The sequence below is a fragment of the Saccoglossus kowalevskii genome, chromosome 11 (assembly GCF_978046115.1).
Source record: "Saccoglossus kowalevskii chromosome 11, keSacKowa6.1, whole genome shotgun sequence".
Lineage (NCBI taxonomy): Eukaryota > Metazoa > Hemichordata > Enteropneusta > Harrimaniidae > Saccoglossus > Saccoglossus kowalevskii.
The window spans coordinates 15,212,458-15,234,285 of NC_140651.1; the positions used below are offsets into that span (position 1 = coordinate 15,212,458).

General features: G+C 36.8%; 1 protein-coding gene across 1 annotated transcript; it reads right to left on the bottom strand.

Annotated features, from left to right (window-relative positions):
- Positions 1–457: 457 nt before the first annotated feature.
- On the bottom strand, positions 458–21,828 carry LOC102805966 (uncharacterized). Its single transcript, XM_006825947.3, has 27 exons — positions 21,206–21,828; positions 19,103–19,501; positions 17,572–18,420; positions 17,016–17,110; positions 15,517–15,630; positions 15,207–15,306; positions 14,871–15,052; positions 14,329–14,532; positions 13,630–13,731; positions 12,783–13,071; positions 12,408–12,602; positions 11,189–11,435; positions 10,239–10,413; positions 9,859–10,032; positions 9,469–9,629; positions 8,418–8,541; positions 8,032–8,130; positions 7,584–7,755; positions 6,810–7,062; positions 4,811–4,949; positions 4,559–4,687; positions 3,448–3,715; positions 2,985–3,086; positions 2,377–2,406; positions 1,805–2,049; positions 1,054–1,349; positions 458–928 (listed from the first exon to the last, which is right to left on the bottom strand). The coding sequence occupies exons 1-27, from the start codon at positions 21,789–21,791 to the stop codon at positions 910–912; spliced, it is 5,748 nt and encodes a 1,915-aa protein (XP_006826010.1). The 5' UTR covers positions 21,792–21,828; the 3' UTR covers positions 458–909.

Here is a 21,828-nt window from a genome sequence, read left to right on the forward strand (position 1 = left end):
TATTTTAGTGAAATGTTTTCGAGTTTATTCAGAGCTGTGTACATTTCCTATATTTATTATATATAGTTATCTTTCCTAAAGTAAGGTGTGGAGTACTGATGTCTTGAGGGTGCCAGATGTTGATTTCTTTTCACCGCTAGGCTCCTGTCCGTAGTCTAAATTATAAACACTATACTTATTATATATTTATCTTTCCTAAAGTAAGGTGTGGAGCACTGATGTATTGCGGGTACCAGATTGTGTCTTTTTCACCACTATGGTCCTGTCCAGACACTCCAGGCTTGCTAGATAGCTCGTCTTGCATGTGTGAGATACAGTTTTTTTTAATGTTTTAATTGCCAAATTCTAGCTTCGTGTCACAACAAATGATTCAATGTTATCTTAGTATTTGGCTTTTCGCAATGATTTTTTTTAAATATATACATTCCATTGACATTTATAAAATGAATTAAACACATTATCATATAGTTTCATTTATTCATGCAACTAGTTATCCTACATTAATTTCAACAAACTTGAAAATACTTTCACGAAACACCAACATCAAGTATCAAAGCGTCAATTGCAAATAATGGAATGGTACATCTTAGAACAGAGGAGCGCGCCCGTTCTTTAGAAAAGCTTAATATGATGCTAGCGCTAACGCACTTCTAGATTCCCTCATACCCGCATTGAGCGCGCTATGGTTATAGAATATTACTGGAGGAAGTTTATAGCTGTAAATATTATAAACCATCGCTAAAGTACAAAAATCGTCGATCAGGTGTGTAGTACAAGCTAGACGTTGATATAATTACAATCCAAATGCACTGCTATAGAAGATGAGACATATAATCGAGCCTGCTTCAGCTAACTGTTGATTCCAAGGGAACGCAACAGTTGTTGTCATTAAATAATTCTATTTGACTGCTACAAGTTTGCTGGACAACTGAAATTAAATAATATGAGAAAAAAATGCGTTTATATCACACATGATATAAATCAAATATTAGCACATATTATGAAACGAAATTTGAAGTAGGTGTTTGTAAACATCAATTTTATGTATCATACCTTCCAGGTACCAGCCAGCTATTTCCAAACTCCTCAGCAGTAGTTGCAATGTCGCCATTTGGCTTCTGGAAATCGTTGTCTTGGGAACCGTCTGCGTCTCCAAATAATCCGTGTACACTACCTCTCAGATTATCATCGCGTAGAATGACGTCAACTTTGTGTATATTGCCTTTCCATGTTATAGTTATATCGGGTTCGTTTATGTTCACCACAGATGCTCCATTTTCCGTTTGTACAAGCACTGAATTGTTACTAAGTGTTAGGGGATGGGTATTTGACATGTTATTCCCATTAACCTGTGAAAATAAAAATCGAGTTACAACCGATATTCTATAATATGTGTCCAGCTTTGTTTTTATTTACAAAAACAATCAACATGTAGTATGAAACAATATTGATATTTACATGTTCCCAGCAAAGGTGCAACTTTCAGAATGTGTCATGTTTTCAATCAATCAATCATGTTTATAACTTGTGTATGGTAATAAACTTCAGACGCCGCCGAAATCTAGTTGACAGCAAGAGGGCCACAAGACTTGTTGTTCCCCCTAAAATTATGATCCATTCTCCCCTATCAGTAAATCGACTGTTCCGGTCACGTTAGAGCAGTAGACGCGTTGACGAGAAAGGATGAAACGATTCTCGCTGTCAACGACATTTCGGCGGCCATTTGTGTTTCAGGTCAATTCACATAACACAAATAGCTTAGCTGCAACATAAAACGTAGATGTGGGTAAAATTACTGACGTACTAATATGGTGTTGTCCTCCATCAGTTGAATGAACTCTTTTCCTTCAACGGCAATGTTGATGGTTATCATTCTGGTTGGTGGTTTATATGGAGTCCGTGGATTTTGACTCCGGAAATCAGCTGTTATCTCGAATGATACTCCATCGTATTTGGGACTATTACGCACGATTGTGTATGTGCAGTATCCTTGGAAGTCGTACTTGAGTCCATCAAACGTTCTCAAGTGGGGGTCACCTTGGCCCACTCCTAATGGAATGTGGAAGCACACATTTGTGAAATTAGAGGAGTTGGCTTTTCAGGAATCTTGTGCGAATACTCGCTGGCAAAATCTGCGTCTATGTTGTATTCACTATCATTACTATTTTACTCATAAAAACAAAAACAAAAACAAAACAGCTTCATATAAACTTTGTAGTATTTCGTCACATATTTGAATAACCTGTGTCTATTTTAATGGTGCTTGCATGTTATTGGGTATTCTCTGGAAGCGTTTCTTACTACGACATTACTAAAAAATATTTCAAGTGGTTTGCCTTCAAATAAATTGTCTGTAGTTGCCTTGGTGATACTTACCATCGGGTAGATTTGGTTGTTGACCTGAATCTGTTGAGATAATTAGAAATAATGACAATAAACAGTTTTGTCTGCCAAATTAATACCTGTCATTCTATATTTTAACGCGCATCTGTGTATGTTAGGAATATTGTCTACCTTCTATCAATTTGGGGTAAGGTGATAGTTTAAATACATCTCAACTGTTTCCCTAAGCAAAAATAGCAAAACCCTTCGAATTACCCGCATGTGATTTAATTACTGTGATATTCATACTGTTTCTGGAGTTAGAAGATATTGTTATCTCTACAAACCATGCCTATAGTAGTCCTGTTAGTTAATCTTACTGAAAGGTCATGGTGATGACGCGTCTGAATATGTTGAAATTATTAGTACCGACTGATGTGAAATGAGAACCTTTAATAGTTTTTGAAGATCTCGTTTAGATGATGTGTTACCTTGCCGTAACCAGTGCACAGACTTTCTTTGATGTATCAACACACATGACTACCCTGTCTTACAAGTACAACAAGAGTACATGCCATTACAAACACGTAATGATTCAATATAATGCCTGAAACAGTCAATGGGATTAGATTTTGAATTTAATAGCAAAATTGACCCCTTACTTGTATATTTGCTGTCACAACATAGTCCCATCCATCCTTCATCACATCTACACGTGGCATTGCAGTTATCCAAGGCAACACACGTACCATGTCCGGAACATTCTGTCAGGAGACAAGTCACGTAATTATTATGAACGCTTACACAAATGACATTCATCATTAAGTCACTATAAATTAATACAATATAATAATAATGACTTTTCAAATTTGTTCTAAATTTATATAGCAAGTGTATAAACATCATTACAAGAATGAAGTTACATAAACATCGCTTGTGCACATTATGTAAAGCAACATAGTTACAAATTAAAACAATCAACTACATTGCCAACACATTACGTACGACAGCGATGTACATCATGCCACGTGTAGCATTTACGTTAGCGGCATTGTTCACAACACGAATTTATAGCATATGATGCAATGGGTGCAGGTTGGGGAAAACACCGAGCAGTACACTTACCTGGGGATGCCGCACAAGGTGCACACTCCGGTTCGGTACAAAATTCACCCTTTCTTCCAACAACACACACATACGATATACCACAAATGTATAGAGGCCTGCAAACACATTCACCGTCTACGAGTACTGGCTCTTCATCTTCCGTGCATGCACAGTCGTCTACACACACACAGCCGTCTTCAGTTGTTCCAGGCATAAGCTCTTTGTCACATGTGCAATCGACAGGTGACACTGCTCCGTCAAGTTCACGCTTCGTCCTGGAAATGCACTGAAGGAATAAGGTCAAAATAATCACTGCACACACACTGCACAAGCTATGCTATTAAAATCCTTTACAAATAGTATGATTTGTGCGAGTTCAATGATCACGTCTTAGAAAGTGAAACTACTGTATTTGTTTAATGATTAGTGGTTTCAAAACAATTTTAGGCGCAAAAAGTCCAGAGATCTTGCATAGGTTGGGACGGGAACGCATTTTGTACCCTATTCTGCTATTACTATTATCTATAATTCATATTATATTGGAAGGGTTGACCCTATGGAGCACATTTTAAGGGGCACAAACAAAATGCCTAATACACAATTCTAAATGCAACAGCAATTTATCAGGAAATTGTTTGACTGCATTAATATGCATTCACCATTTAAACAAGATCGAACATTTAAAATAAGTCTGTCATACGCTTATTCATGTTTCTTATACATGCTGACTGCAAGCATGCTAAGATACGTTCACGTTTTTGTACGTGCTGACAGCATGTGGGGAATCTCTCGGAATCTATACGCACGGCGGGTGCCACTGGTGGATCCAGAAATTCGTTAAGGGGGCGCTCCTACTTTCGTAGGCTCCGGTGGGCTGGGTTTGTCAATTGATTCGTCAATTTTGTTGGAGGCTGAAGTGGGTGGCGCCTGGCGCGCCTCTCCCTAAATCCGCGTGGGTGCCGCATTGTTTGTTGTGTGTCAATTGAGGTTAAGAGGTAATTCCTATGACGCACTGCCACCAAGAGAGACATAGTGAAAAGACAGTGCAATAAAACGAGTACTGTGTACAACTTTTGCAATTATGTCGACCAGAAAGAGCATTTTATTTAAACATAGTAAATATACTTACAGGACATGTACCATCAACGTTCATTGCCATGATGTTTCCATCAGGACACAAGCAAGGACATTCAGGATACACTGGAAGCATTGGTGTGCCATCTGGACAAGATGCACATACACATGTATCTTCATCATTCTGTAAAACAAATGTGAAACAAATTTTCATCATACAAAGATGCATTTTGAAAAAAAAAACGTCGACGAACAGAATATGTCGATTCATACACGTTTCATTATACTGCACTATGTTTGCTATTACCAAATATCCCCCAATTGTCTTCCTGTTATCACACCAGCATTTGCACCTTGTACACGCGCCATTGGTTAAATCCAGTATACCAGGCATGCCGTCCGAACATACACAGCATGGCAAGCCCAGGAAAGTACCTAAACACCAACTGAAATTACAAATAGTTGAAAAACACAATGTTTGTCAGTGATTGTTAGACGTTGCTGCTGTATTGTGTAATCGAATATGCAATTATTGATATGTGTACATATACACAGTAGGATCGATGAAAAATATACCTATAGAATCAAGTGATGCCAATATAAAAAGTTTAAAATGCAATCTTACAGTGAAAAAGTACTATGCTGTAAGTTCTAGTTATTGTAATGCTTGCTATATATTATGTAAATACATGGAAATCTACCGTTAACTGTGAAGTAACTAACAAGAACTTAAATACAACTTTGAGCAAACATCACAATTGCCACCAAAATATGTGACATATAATCATATGGCTCATAAACCACCCCCAATTATTGTCAGATGTGAATTTTCAGTGTGCGTGAATTTATTGTGCTTTGAAATCTATTAAAACACTATTAGATACGGCAGATGATGAATATTTTCTGCTGGTATGCCATGTGGCTCTAACCAATATGGCCATAACCCAGTGACCAGTTCAACCAATTTAAAGGCAGTGTGTAAATTTTGGTATTGTAATAGGAATGTATGATGACAACACCCTGACTGTAAACTTATTTTGGACGGGTCTGCTAAAAGAAATTTGCACACAAAATACACAAGGTAGACAATGACCAACTAAGTAATATTCACCAATGTTATTTTGAAATGTAGTCAGCTGGTCCATATACTGTATGCAAGTGGTTCTCTTTTCTCTAGATGGTTATGCATTAGATTATGAACATGACAAAGTGAGTGCATCAGGTACCTATGTATCTATTCAGAATGTAGTAAATTTAGCATTCAATGTGGCATGGCTCCAAGAGTCTTTGCAAGGTCTATGCCTTGAAAGGTAGGGTTTGTTTATAATGGCATTTGTTCCTAATCATTTCAGACACTAATACTGAGGGTTTTCCATTCACATGGAAGAAGTAAATGATGAAGTTTTGAATACAGAAAAATATTCATGCAAATGATTAGACCTGAAGTATGTTTATATGGTGTTCATGCAGGAAACAGATTTCCAACCTAAGTATTTATTAAGTGGAGGAAGTGAATCGGTAAACTCTATTTGACGATTATGAATTTGACCACATAGCAAGCTATTCCAAGATTTCATTGCTTAATCTTGTTTGTGCCATAGCCAGTGTAAGCAATCCAGAGAATCCAACAAGTCACATGTTTCTGCAAAAAATTGGCTCCTCGCTTACCATGACAAAACATTTGTTTTATTCTGGCTATGCAGAAGTTGAATGCATTACTCAACGAGTACTGTCATCTTGTTATTTTTCTTACATTAATATAATAATGCTTATGCAGAACCATTTGTCATTAAGGAGATTACACACGTTAGTCGAATGTAAACTGCGTGCAGACACCTGAATAGTGACCGTGGTAACTCTGAGGAACAAAGCTATAGATAGATACACTACATTAGATTCAGCAGGCGATCACAGCACATAACATTTGGCATATCCTTTTGACACGACGCCATGTGACACCTAGTCACAGTACCAGTCACATTAGTAACAGTAGAAGCTGCAGAAATTAATTGTTTTATGTTTTACCAAAAGGAATCACAATCATATATTGCACTATTCTTATAGTGGTCCGGCAAATATATCATCTGGTTTCTGACCTAGGAAGATCCTCAAGAACTAGGTCAGTCAAGAACTATGTTCTAAAATCACTATGGGTACAGAAATTCTTACAGAATCCATAGAGTGGACACTAGAGTTGTGATATTACATCTATCATCTGTACTGTTGACTAGCATAATATCGTGAAAAATACAAATGCCTTTTCTCGTATCTTCTGATAATAACATCATTAATATGAGCACACTTACCCAGTTGTGTTATACCAATCCGGAGTCTGGAACGTGAATAAATTTACGGACTCGTCGACAAGTTTGAAGAGTTTAAAATTGGCATCACCCGTAATAGCTGGTATACCTCCTTCAACATCCACTCTCACTTGTTTATCAGGGTCTGCACACTTCCCACTACACAGTGATGCAGACACTTTACCTTTGATGGTTGTTGCTATGCCTAAAGTTATTTCAACGTCATTGGTTGTTGCAATACCAGAGTCATCGTTAGCTGAAATGGGACATCATTTTACTAAATAATGATAATAATTTATTCCATACAAAGAAAATACTACTGGAGCATGCTTATGATTGAACGAAACACACGAAAAGAAAAATAGTTGTTCAGAATTCCAATTATGGTCATATCTACATCTACGAATGTCTTTCTGTAATGGATACATCATATTGTTGAACTTAATAATAATATATTCCATGCATCATGAAATGGTACTTTAACAAATACCAGGTTTCGCTTCTTCCTTTACAAATATATATAAAAGTTTTTTAATGTGCGATTTGAATTTTCTAGACGTTGTAAGTTCCCCTAGGTTTCCGCAACTCATTAAACAGTTTCTCGTTCCATTGTTCTTCATTATTTAGTCCTTAAATAGACTGCTTAAACTGTATTGAATAATTGTTTTGTTTTTTTTACTTTCATGATTAATTTCCTTAATCCATCGTCTATTCAAACTTTCACTTAATATATTTCACTTAACTTTCATTTAATATATTTTTAAATGTCACACTTACGAAGTAACTGTTTCATCCATTTTGGAAGCTTCTTCGTTAACTTCTGCAGGTTCACGCCTTGTGGTGGTAGTTGTGCATTGAACTGTGGTACGATAGCTGCTTCTGCAACTGCACTTGCAAGCCCAGCTGTGTTGAATGATGCCGAGGCAGACACAAATGGTTCAAAGGATACCTGTTTAAAGAAGATCGAGAATATACTACACATCAATATAATTTATGCACATCAAGCAAAGACAGGGCTGAACTACATAATTTCACAGCACATTTACTCGCTGATGTCTGAAGTGGTATACCCGTATTTTTATGATAGATCCGTTGATATACAGGTAGATTTCAAAACTAAATTAATTTGGCAATAAAATAATTCACATTGATACATGTGCATGATGAAAAACGTATTAAATGGCAGGTTCAAATAGCAAATCCGCAATGTTTAGTTACACAATACCTTGGGCCTGTTGAGTCGCACACCTTCAGCTTTCGTCCATGTTGCCCCGGTAGTTAGATTAGACGATGCACCTACTTCTCCAGTAACTGTACCCTCTATCTAAATATGAATTAACATATTAAGTATTGTTTTGAATGTGAGATTATGTAGATGTCAAATTAGTTTATTTAAAATATTTTAATCTGACAGTATAATGAACGAGATTAATATGAAATAACTAACACTATCAATTGAATCACTATTTTAAGGTCTCAACAGAATTACTATTTTGTCTATGTGGTATCAAAATTAGAATTCTGAATTTTGTTAATATCTGGAATCCGGAATTGTGATGAAATTGGGGTAAATAGACGATAACAAATTATAATAACGTGAAATAAATCTACCTTATATCCTACTGAACCTTTGATATCGACTACAAACTGGAACACCCCTGGTACAAATATGTAGGGAATAACGAATCTCCCTACAGTTATATCAAGTAAATTATGAGACCAGCTTGCGTCACCTCTGAAAGAAAAAAATACATAGTAGGAGTCATTTAAGCTCCAATACATTTACAATACATAGGTAACGCGTTCGGGACAAAAGAATATATAGATCATTGTTTTAGTTTGCATTCGCATGAGGTTAATAAGATATAACATGATATATGACCCGCACAACACCGTGTAACTAAAGTGTTATTCACCTCATGCACTCAGTTTGATTGATAATTAAATAAATTCTAAATAAAATAAAATAAAATAAAATAAAATAAAATAAAATAAAATAAAATAAAATAAAATAAAATAAAATAAAATAAACACAAAATAGACAGTACAGAAATCGAGTAACGTATTTTACAAAATTGTTATTTTTACCAGCAATTTACTTGTCAAAATTGTGTATCTTGTCTGTGACCCTAAACAGACCAGCTTAAATAAAAAAATTATTTCACCTCAATTGTTGACCAACAAATATTGTATATTGTGTCTAAGAAATACTAGCTAAAAAGCATGGACCACTATACATCTACAAAATGTCAGTAAAATGTGCATTTCAATATAATTTGCCTTTGTACAAATTTTAAACAAAAATGCTCCATGTGTGTCCAAATACCAGAAAAAAATATCACATTTTCATTCACTTGTTTGACCAAAAATCTTTATATTATCCCCCAAAACATTAACTAAAAATGCATTGATACCAAAAAATGACAATAAAATATGTGGTCTATTATAATTTGCATTTGTACTAATTTTGGAACAGAATTACTGACATGTTGCATAACAACGCATTAAATGTGGATGAATCCAATTAAAACTCCATAATAAATTACCCATGTAAGAATTAACATGTCAGAGATATAAGACTGCACAGACAGCAGTAGAATGGACGGAAACCAAATGTTACTTTTCAGATTCTGTCCAGTGGGAACTGAAATCAAGTACTCACGCCATATTCCAGTTCAACACAGTCTCCAGAGATGCTGTGAGCTTTCCGTCAAACCCGACACCAACACGAGTGATACCTCCCCACCAGTTAACATCAAAATTCAATGAGAACGTCGGTGAGAAGTCAACTTTTGGAGTAACATTAAATGTCACTGGACCATCCTGAGTTAGGGTTAGTAGAAACAAAATTATCATTATGTGTTATAATTCGAAACGTAGAATTATAATTCTCGAGACGTGTGTGTGTCAATCTGATTTGGCACGATAGTATTGGAGTATCAATTGGTGCAAAAATACCACACCCAACATCAACTTCAACCTGCCACATACACTAATGCATCACTAACATAAAATTAAATGAATTAAATGCAAATACTTATTGTATACCTACTTCGAATGGGAATGTATTTGATAAAGAAAACTCCGGATTCCATGATAATTCTTTTCGTTTACGTCTTCGTACTGGTACAAGGCCACCAACGTCTACGTACAAAAGGTCGTCGTTGGTGGATATTTCAAGGAGTTCAATAAACACACGACCATCATAAATACGAGAATTCACGACCTATTAACAATACACGACGTTGTTATTAAACATATTTTATGAGACTAAAACAAAACGATCATCCATGTGCTGTACGGTGGGAATGCTAAACAACATATCAACAGAAGAAAGTGTGTCAGTGAACGCCAAACGATGATGTGCAACGTTAACTGATAACAAACATCAATCCTTCAAAAAAAAATGTTACAGACAAAATAACACATTACCTTTCCAAGAAACGCACTGCTTGACATTCCAATTACCGTATCACCTACAACGATATCTAGATCCGACGAAGGAATATTTTCTAGAATAAGGAGTCCGGGTATTTTATTTCCTCCACTGCATACGAGATCAACAATGACTTCACTCCCAGTAGCATCGTGTATCTCTGTCTTAACTCTAATATAATAACGAATAACCATGTATTATAAACATGTCACGAGAAAATATTACTGTAGAGTAATACCTGTGTGTACGTTTTGGGGTATCGTTACGGTACGTGTTTATCATTGTGCTACAGCCACCCTACTAATTTATATACTTATTTGACAGTTTGTTTTTCCGTCTTTCATGCAAAATATATTGACTGTACGATATTTATATTTACACACATATCAACTCAGTATTGACGATATAGTACCTACCTATTGTTTTAATTGCATAATATGTTAATTCACACACCTGCAACTTGACGATATAGTAGACTAGCAATTTCAATGTTTGAAGAGTTATACTTATGCGTTATACTTTTAGTAAATTCTAGATGATCCAATGATCGATCAAAAAGTTGATTGGACAGTTACATGCGATTAGTAACCAAATCTGATTATACATATCCCTCGGGCGGAGTACGTCACGAAACGTTCTACGTTGCTATGACGCGCATCACTGTACCATGTATTTCTATGGACTGCTGAAGAACGCCGGTCGAAAAGCCGGTGAAAATAACTAAATTCAAGAAAACACGGGGTGACCTTGTTACACTGTTCAGGGGAGTCTCAGCATCCATCTCAAAGTACCGTTTTCTGCGAGTTTTCGGCCTTTCTTTTCACCGTGATGGTTGCCAGGCGGTGAAAATGCTCGGATGTCCGCCCCAAAAGTATCATTGCGGGATATCTATTAAATCATGAATATGTAATTTATTCATTTGGCTGATGTTACCAGTACAACTCACCTTGGCTGGAAACTTGTTGCACTACTACAATGCGTAAGCTGCGTTGTCACAAATGTCGCATTCATCTCGCTGTCGTCAATGTCAACAACGTCGGCCAAGAAACCATTGGAGTGGTTCGATACTACGATGTCGCCCTCTTGGAATATCACAGTATCCGGATGAACAATGAAAAACGTCTTTACAGTTCTCTTAGAGTTGTCCACTTCGAGTTCGTAAACATTACCAAGACATTTGTAAACCTCAGTTGCTATAAGATCAATTGAGATATATTTAGAGCTCTGTGGTGGGAGTTATAAAATCAAATTATATAAATTATATCAAAGTATATTTAATATTTTTCTATTTTTTTTCAAAACACCAGTGAGTACTATGTCTGCTTTTTTATCATAGAACATATTAGAGATGGAATCTCATTTAACGCATCTAAATTAACATAACATACAGTGGCGTATTTTGAGGGCGCTCGCGAACTTGGCCTTCGGTCAACTTATCGCCCCCCCCCCCTGTTCCAGAACCCGAGATCCGACCCTGACATTTACAGTTCTTCTAAGCAGTCATCTGTTTTAGATTTTTCGTCATTCCGAAAACGTCTTGACACCTTGCATAATACCAGACAACATTTTTTTCGTCTGTATGTACGATTACATTCAGTGCCTAATGGATGAATTAAAACTTCATTTGAATGGAAATGATCCTCTCTCTACCTTATCTGACTAAAAAATATACAACAGTCATTCATGTTTGTATTCCACTGAACAGTATTTATAAATCTCGACATAGTTTGTATTGGATACCCACAACTTAGGAAGTACCTCACAAACAATGGTTTTAGGCGGGCCGAGTAGATGTACGACTTAGCGGTTATCGCAATTATTTACAATAATATAACTTATACTATTAAAAATGTGTTGGTCGGCATTGTGACATCGTTTATAAAACTAGTGGCATTAATCAAATGTGGATTTTTAAAATTTCTAAATATTTGGTAATGATTTCAATAACATCAGTGCTTTTGATTTTGCTATATTATACACTAATACATCACACAATAAACTCAAATCAAAGCTTCTTTGGTAACGCAGGTCTTCTATTACAGTTCTCTATTTTGTTAAGATTGATCGACCTATAATGGACCGAACAACCTTTTTTTGTTTCGTAAGGCATTGAACACTTCTCCTGTTGTGACATCGATATTGAATATACTATTATTATTACTTGCCCTCGTTTATTATGTGTATGCTGCCATCAACGACGGTCTCCCCATTTATCAACCCTAATGCTATACTATCACTGATTGCATTCTCGTGTACGAGGCTGTCTTCTATCTGTATCACTTCTACATCCTGTTTGAAATTTGCATATGCAATAACGTCTTCCAGTGGAGCAGGTTTTCCTAGAATAAGTGTGTAAGTTTCTGTGGAAAGACGGAAAGTAATATTTGTGAAAAGTATTACAGTGAATGAAGCTACGTATTTGTTGATGTCGACAAACAAACACATTTTCAAGCACAATTCCAATTTTGTTCAAATTCATCTTTCGAACGAGATGAACTTCCAGCGCGTGCGCAGATGACGACCCTTTTCTAAGAACTTACCCATCTGTGTGATACCCAACACTGCATGTAATATTCCATCCGATTGTATACTTGCAATGATATCGCCCTCAGCGATATCCAGGGTTTCTTGAGTGACTATCAACAACGAATCGTCCGATTCATCATTAGCGTTCAAAGCTGGACACGAGTACAGTATGGCATCTCCTTCGTTGATCAGTTTCACATTACTATTTAAGACAGAATTCTGGACGCGTGTTGTATCTGAATAGTCTGGATGTAGGATACCGCCAGGGCACACAGCCTCGTCCCAGCCCCGACAACCAGTGGGCTGAAAATATAATACAACAATCTTTACACAAAGAAACACATCATATTATCAAAAAAACACGAAGAAACTAATTGGTTCACTATCCACACAAAACTGCAATTATAACTACAATACGTACTGACGATATAGAGGCCAAAAATATCGTTAAGTGTTTTGAAAAATGAGAATAGCTTACGATATATCAAATGACGCTTTAGAATGATTTATGTTAGACGTCCATGGTCTGCCGTAGACAAATCAGATTTGAGACCGACTTGCCTTCATACAATTATTGTAGCTGATATTATGAGCGTTTTGGTGAATATGATAAGTATTAACCATGAAGTAGCATACATTTAAAAATAAAGGCGCTAGCATCGGTGAGGACCATGTATATAAAAAAGTTACTTTTTTTATAATTCTTCACGCTAGTGCATATTTTTGAATTTCGCTATGTATGACCGACCAACTGTATATAAATCCTTGTTTCGCCGGAAGTAACATTGAACATTCGTACTTAGCTCGTGAAGGATGTTATGAATTGTCACATGATATATTGTAACAATAATGATAACCTACTGTATCCTTGTAACAGTGGTCCACGTCATAGCAGGTCGGGCAACTGCCAGGAAAGTAATTCCCAGTCGAAACAGCACATTGATTTCCTTCGCAATTGATGATCTGTAAGAACAAAAAATATAATAAAATAACATATATTAAATATATTTAACATACAATTATTAGAATATTTTGTCCGCTAAATTCATTTTTTATCACCTTTGTCTGAAAGAATGCTATTTTTGACAAAAATGTTGATCAAACCTGTACCCAATGAACAATTATGTCCATTTGGCTCAAAATTATCAAAAACGTTATAGACAAATAGTTACAAATGAGAAATGCATCTAAATATTTGCGGCATTCACTGGGTAATTACGGGTGACATTAACTATGGTATCATTAATTGTTAGACAAGAAGTGAAAATAAATTAATCAGTTTCCTATGGCCATCGCAATACGTTAACCAAGACCGTAGGAACCGTACCGGCTATGGCCGGACTACTTCTGCACGCCCCCCCCCCCAGTAGACATGGTCCTTCGTCCCACGTCATCTTACGCCTCGGGCCCACAGCCCTCGATGGATGGCCGGACCAACTAATTTTTGTTTCCTACGGCCTTGTAAACCAGTAGGACTAAAGATAATCACAAGGACAAAACTTGGAGGTTTCAGGCATATGTGCATACATCAAATATACAACACAATTAAATTATACACACCTTTATTTTGTCACTGCAATCAGAAGCATCGCGTATTGTGATGCATGAATAGTAAAACCAGGATGGACAGCTGCCTTCATCCGGGCCACTTCCATCTCCGGATGCACAACTCAACGTTGTGTCACACCAGCCACATCCGGTCGATGAAGAGCATTCTTCACACTCGTCAATGGAATCACAATAGCTATATGAGCAATCTCTACCCTACATTGTTATAGCGTATGAAACAACAATTCGTCAAACTTAAGTGCGATTACATATGATGAGAATGAAAACACTGAATAAAATGTATTCGTAAATGGCTGCCGAGATCTCGCTGAGAGTGACAGCGAGAGGAAGAGTCACATGACTTGCCCCCCCCCCCACCCCCAAAAAACTGTCCTATTCTGTATTGGCACACTTGCAAATGTCATAGGAGCCAGTAGGCACGATAACGTACACTTTTTACACCCATCTACTGTTTTACATATTTTGTAAACCAGCCACATTAAGATGAAATCTGAATTTAATTTAAACTCATTTCATCCTGCCCACATAGTTACCTGCCATCCATTTATACATTTGCATGTGTTGGGACCGACACAGGTTCCATGGCCAGAACATTCGTTGACATCTCTGCAGTGGAACGAAGAGCAATCATCCCCAGTCCATCCACCGAGGCACAGACAAATATCATCAACACAGATCCCGTTATGTGAACATATCGAGGGGCAAGTATCCGCCGCTATGTAAATACAAACAAAAACACTCATACGTTTTAAGAATTTAAAATTATTGTATGATTAGAGCAGGAAGACACAGTCATACAATCGTGGTATTCTATTGCAATTATTGTTGTAAAAACACGTGAACAAATTAAAGAGTTAAAACTTACTTACTTGGTATTTTACAAACAACTGCAAATGGATGTTTATCAGAACAATCTACGGCTTCGATGCTACTACTAGTTGGGAAACTAATTGTCAGAACACTGCACCCCTGCAAAGCGGTATATACAGTAGTAAAACGATGAGTAATATTAAGTTGTTATATTGTTATAAGTCAGTACTCGAAATTCACTAATACCATGGAGGCGTTTGCATCGATGCTCCACCTGAATTCCTGGATACCCTTCACAATTCCAAGCACGCAAAGACATTTTTCACATTCTGTGACATTGAAATTGGGTTAAAGCCTTATTATACTTACTGGCTGGTCGTCAATCCACACTTGAACCTGTGTGGCACATTTAGGCCCATGGAACATTAGAAAGGCCAACACATCTGTATTATCTGATGAAGTCGGCAGAGTACCTCCCAACTCCTGAAATGAACAAGATTATTTAAGTGATATACAGAATACTAAGTCTCATACCGTGTTCCTGATAAATTGTCAATATTCAGCAATCAATCCGTGTTATACGGTATAAATAATTTGTTTGTGTGTTTGATTTCTCCGACATTAAATACAGGTTTATAGTGGAAATTCTATAACATAGGTCAAATACCATTTTGAAGTTGAAATGATCAGTCATTTCACAGTAATGCAGAACACAGTCACAAGTTGATTGAATGTATCCTTTTTTACCAATGTTTTCAGCGTACGAGTCTGCACCACAATAGGTGAATTTCCGTTCACTGCCATATCTTGCTCATTCGTACTTCTGTCATGATTTATATTTCAGTCAGTTTGACAGTGGTTGCCATGACATATACTGACAAAGGTTAATGACAAGGCCAGATGGCGAGCTAGTCGAAATCAACCAAAAACATCTTATGACTCTGCAGTTTTTAAGATACAATACAGTAGCTGTAAACCTAAACCAATTTTGTTTGCGATTCTAACTTAGGCGGTATCTTTGTGGAATGTTAGTGCAAGACTATTACCCCATAAATATTAGTTAGTGTTGACAATATATAGTAGTGTTTTTCTAGATAGCTTGACGAGTAATTAATTGATTATGATGCGTAAAACTTTCATGTGATTGGTTGTTTGTTTGAAGGCAAGGCCTTGGAGTCCCTTATACTGATTGTAATTGGTTAAGGAGTGACAAGAAATAAAGAGTGATTTAATGCTGTCTTGGATGAAAACCAGGGACTTGGCAGAGAATCGTTGGGAACATGAATGAAGTTTGTGTGTGTCTTTTGTCAGCCTAGCGTGGAAACGACCGAATCCCGGTTACCTAAGTGAAAGGTTTTTAACCATCAAAAATACCTGTCACACTTCATCGTTGCTTGCATTACATCATGTGTGTTTCAGTTTGGTCTGTTTTGTGTATATCATCCATATTCTCTCGCTTTACAGGGCAAACAAAATATTTTATGTTCCGGCCTCCTTTTTCTTCTATACAAATAGCTTTGTAAATTTTCAAGCTATCATTCCTTTTCGATAATATGGGTAGTATAAATCATCATTGCGAAAATCTCACGAAGGATATCTTGTTGACATATTTATAATTTTGGGTTTAGTGTGAATAAGTAGGTTTGTAACAAATTATTTGTATATCTAATACTTCATATTTAATCGAACTATGCAAACTAAAGAGTGGTTTATTGGAGTGCACGGTAACCCCACATATCGTATTGAATATTTTTTTGTGTGGCGGCCATTTTAGATTTATACAAACGAGGATATTTTTTTCCCTGGCAATCAAATGTACTTATGTGGTTTCACAGTGAGATATCGCATTAACATTGTACTTTACATACCATACACTTAAGTCTAGCATCATCGATGTACAGTGATCCACCGTTTAGACCATAACAGTTACTACCATATAAAACATAGCCGATTGGACACGCATCTGTGAACACCAAAGTCGACAGATTAACAAACATACATGCAAATATGACAACATGTTTGTGACTAGCTTGAATATATGGTGAACCATAAGCACTTTTGGGGGGGCGATGACAGAATTGGAAATAAAACAATAAATTAATGCACAGAAAGAAAATCATGCAAGGATCAATAAAAAAATATTTCACACAGTGGAAATAAATTACATTTCTCATGAAAAATAGCACAAAAACTAAGTGAAGGAAAATATTGTTCTGTCATTGGTCCTCACCATGATGTACCAATGAATTTTTTTTTTCCAGACGAATTATCTACTAGTATTTTGTTCCCCGTTCAATTTCAACATAACTGTGTTCAAATCATGTTATACTTTTTTTATATTTTGTTTTCCAGACGAATTATCTACTAGTATTTTGTTCCCCGTTCAATTTCAACATAACTGTGTTCAAATCATGTTATACTTACCACTTATGACTGGTGACGTCATTCGATATGGCGTGAACACTACATCCGGAAAACCGATGATAACATTATCATCTCGAATTTTCTTTCTGATGTCCTCTCCATACACACTATCCCACCAATTCTCAGTGGCGTCAATTAGTGCATTTGTGGTTCCACTTTCCCCACTGAACTCGTAATCGTTTGAAGGATTTTCGAAATGGTTGTTATAGAAACCGATCCCACTTCCTGTTGTCACCAAGGTTAGTTTTCTACCCGGAGTGTTGCCGCTATTGTAAAGTAGCAAATTGTTGTAACATTCTTGCCATCCGATCGGTGCTGTGTCATGCGACCAGTGCAGAGTATAGAGACCAGTGTTGGACACAAGAAGATTATTCACAACATAAGAAACTACATTGTGCAGTCTTAGCACGCTGTTACCCTCGCCCAGATCATTGCTTATGATCGTATTATCGTGAATATTTACCAAACCACTTTCTTGTTCAGATTCTAGAAAGATCACCTCGCCGCCTGTGTTTCCTTCAAAGTAATTGTTGTAGATGCACGTGGTAGGTGTTGCCTGCGCGGTTTCAATATTATCAGTGTATATACTCACAGCGCCAAGCTGGTTTCCGATAAAACGATTGGCTGAGATATTGAATTCAGTGATGCCTGCGTTCAAGGTAATGGCTGCACTGCATTCATCTGGCGTTGGGGGCGCAAGCATTCCATTGTTATTTATCTGTGAATGTTTTACGTCAACTCTGACACTGCCTTCAGTGCTTACAGTGGTATCGTATGTTATGGCAGACCGTCCATTGTTTTCCAACAGACCCTCACTGATAGATACAACTAGGTTACTGCTCACGATTCCTGTAAAGTAAAACAAAACTAGTCAGAAATTGATTCGTGTTCTGTTGGTCACAGTCGTTGGTAGAACATCGCAATCACTTTCAATCACTAAACATATTACTTTTTCGATTAATTTTAATTTTATTGCAAACTGACTTCAAATTATCCCAACTATGCCACACCATTTTTATAGTAAATGTTCCCTGTTGTTCCGCAATGCTCTCCCCTGAGGCTCCAGGTATATAGAAGGAAAGATGGAGACTAGATTTCAATATGCAAATAGCATTCCATAATGATGCATCCTATACGAATGCTTTGCGAAATCACTCATTTTGGCAAAATGCATGGAGTTGTCATTGTTCTATTGTATTGTATTGTATTGTATTGTATACAATTATGAACATAAGAAACTGGTTTACTCAAATCCTTTAAAGTAAAATGTTAATCTAAGTTGTACATTACAATACGTCCGATCAAGTCGGAAAATGATGTATGAGATATGTTAACATGCGTGATTTAAACACTCGGTAAGCATTGCGATCATTCAAATAGCATTTCTCATGACGAAATGGTGAACTCACAGGTATTGTGGACCCACGGTTTGCCAACGCAGATTGTAATACAATGTACTGACTCTATGATTAACTGTGTTAATTGTGTGGATGCAGTGGGGTTATGATTCAGAATAAGCATGGTCGATTACCTGAAGGTGATATTAGAATACCATAACCATGATTCGATAATGCACTGACACTTGTGATATCAATACTCCCATCAACACTAGAAACTGTAATTCCATTCATGCAGTTGTATATAACAGTGTCTTGTATTGATACGCTGTTTGGTGATGAAGAAACAAGTATTCCACTGGTCAAACAATTGGTTATGTTAACATTTTCAAATGTTGGTGGGTTTCCTTCAACTTCGACTGATCCAGCTATGTCGGACGGTTGGGTCCCGGATGTGAAGGATATGTCCACGTTCTGCAGTAATGATGTAACTAGTGGCGACAAGCCGGTGAAGATGATACCTCTCCAGTAATTGTGCTGGAGGACTCTATTCTGGGAACCTGTACACTCTAATCCGACGTCACGAGTGTGATCTGTGAAAGTAATAAAACATACCGTGAAAAAACAGCAAACAGTGCAAGTCGTAGCAATTTTATGGGATTTTTTGATAACTTCTTCTTTTACAAAAATCTAGAGTCGACGCGAAAAATTCAACAAATTTGTTTTTTGAAATTAACATATAAAACAATAAAATTGTAATGACTCGGGTGTATTCTAGCGGATACTCCTAAATTAGCTGGTGCAAATCCGGTTAGTGTTTGGAAGGCACACTTGTTTTGTTGGATATTTGGCCCTCATCCCCCGGTTATTTTCCCCGGTTTTGTATGTGCATTTGGTGGATACGTCACACTACATTTGCTATGCGATACCTGTGCCGCCCACTGTAAATTCAATTTTTGCATAAGTCGACCTTTGGCTTTTTTAAAAAAAAAAACAATCATGTAAGACATGATGTTAGTACCAAAGGTCACTAGAATAGTTAATAAATTACATGTTAATTTTTCAAAGTTGCAGCAAATCAATGTACAAATACTGTATCTGTGTTTGAGGGATGTTTTCTCAACGGAAGGCGAATCGATTTGGTGTTCGCATCAAAGAAAACTTATAAATGTTGCTTTGTAACTTAGACGCGATCGCAGCAAACTCATTTCGAAATAGCGACTCTCGTCAAATTTACTTTGTCAGACTAACTTCCAGAGGGATTATCTGTATATCTCCTGATGACTTCTGTGGTATACGTTTATGCAACATGCGTGCATCTAGTTGAACTCTAAAATCATGCATAAATGTATTCAAATTGAACCGAAAAAAAAAAAAACAATACTAAGCCAGCAAACACACATATCGAAAGACTTTAAGCTTTGGCTGGAGTTACTGTGGACAGTAACGTTTGCCGAGTGCTAGTGACAACCTGAAAGTTTGAAAAAAAAATTAAACTCCCTTGAAACTCTTTTGAATGGTGTGGTATCTTGAAACATTCATGGACCGATATAGGCGAATCGTTATGACAACAGAACACAACACAGCCTACAGTTTCTTCACGCTATCCACAGGCGCAGCACTTTACAGTCCAACTCGCCTAAAGGCTAAAAGTGCATCACACAATCCACGAGATCTCACAATCTTCACAAACATAAGTAATAAAACTCAACGTGTAATACAACACTGCGCTGTTTGCAGTGTCTCGTGTGATCATCCAGTTCCCTGTCAGATCACGGTAATCAACGAAAACTCGTGACTACAAAGTAATTTTTCCAGTAACTTACTTGAGTTACACTACTATTCATACAAGACAATTCTTTGTAAGGTGATTTCTCTAGAACCTTGACACACACGAAATCAATTGAAAAAAGTTGCATTGCAAAAGACAACACTGTTTAGCTTACAGAAACGTTTGCATGAATGAGAAAAAATATAACATAATGACCATTAAAAACTACTAGAATCGCAATAAACTGGCACTAAAAATGATAAATAGAGTTCTTGCTAATTGCATAAATAATAAAAATGTGGATATTTTTCGTCCATAAGTGGAAATCATGATTACATGCATTTTTATGTTACACTGTTGTTAACATACAATTCGGTTGTGCGAAATTCAGCAATAGAAAGATTCATAAACAGCCTGAGGGGAAATTGCGTTAATTTTTTAACAACTTGAGACCCGTCTCTTTTACTATGACATTAGCTCAGATGTATTTCTGATCACTTTAATATGTCGTCAATTCAAAACTTACCGTAATCGTCTTGTCCAATAGATAAGTTGATGCATTCAAATAATGTAGCCTCTGTACCAGTACAATCAATATCATCAATCCACATATTACCAGTTCCAGGAGGAGACGTCGATAATGTACCTCCACTGAAACCAAGGTGTCTACATGCCACATCTGTTTCAGCTTGTTCCCAGGTATCTTTACTTACAGTACCCCATTTCCCGTTGATGTTGATTTCAAGTCGACCTTGGTGCAAACCTCCCCCATCAACAAGTCGAATTGAGGCTAACCTGAAATCTTCAGTCAAATCCGTATCAAAGTTACCTTGTGAAGACGTTAGGGTAATTCGAGCAGCGTCAGTTCCTCTGGCAACAATCGCCCCACGCACAACTAGACTACTCCCTGGATAGAAGTTCACGATTACACCAGGTTCGATGGTTAGAATGATCTCATCATCTACCGTGATGTCACCAGTTACCTCATAAGGACTTTCGGTCTTCGTGAATACCGTATCTGAATTAATGTTATTGGAGATGGTCGCTGCGCATGCCACTTGCAGAAGACCACACAGAAATAACCATAGCGTTATACTTCTAATTGTCGCCATTATTCGATGCAACTATAGAATGAGAGATCAATACATT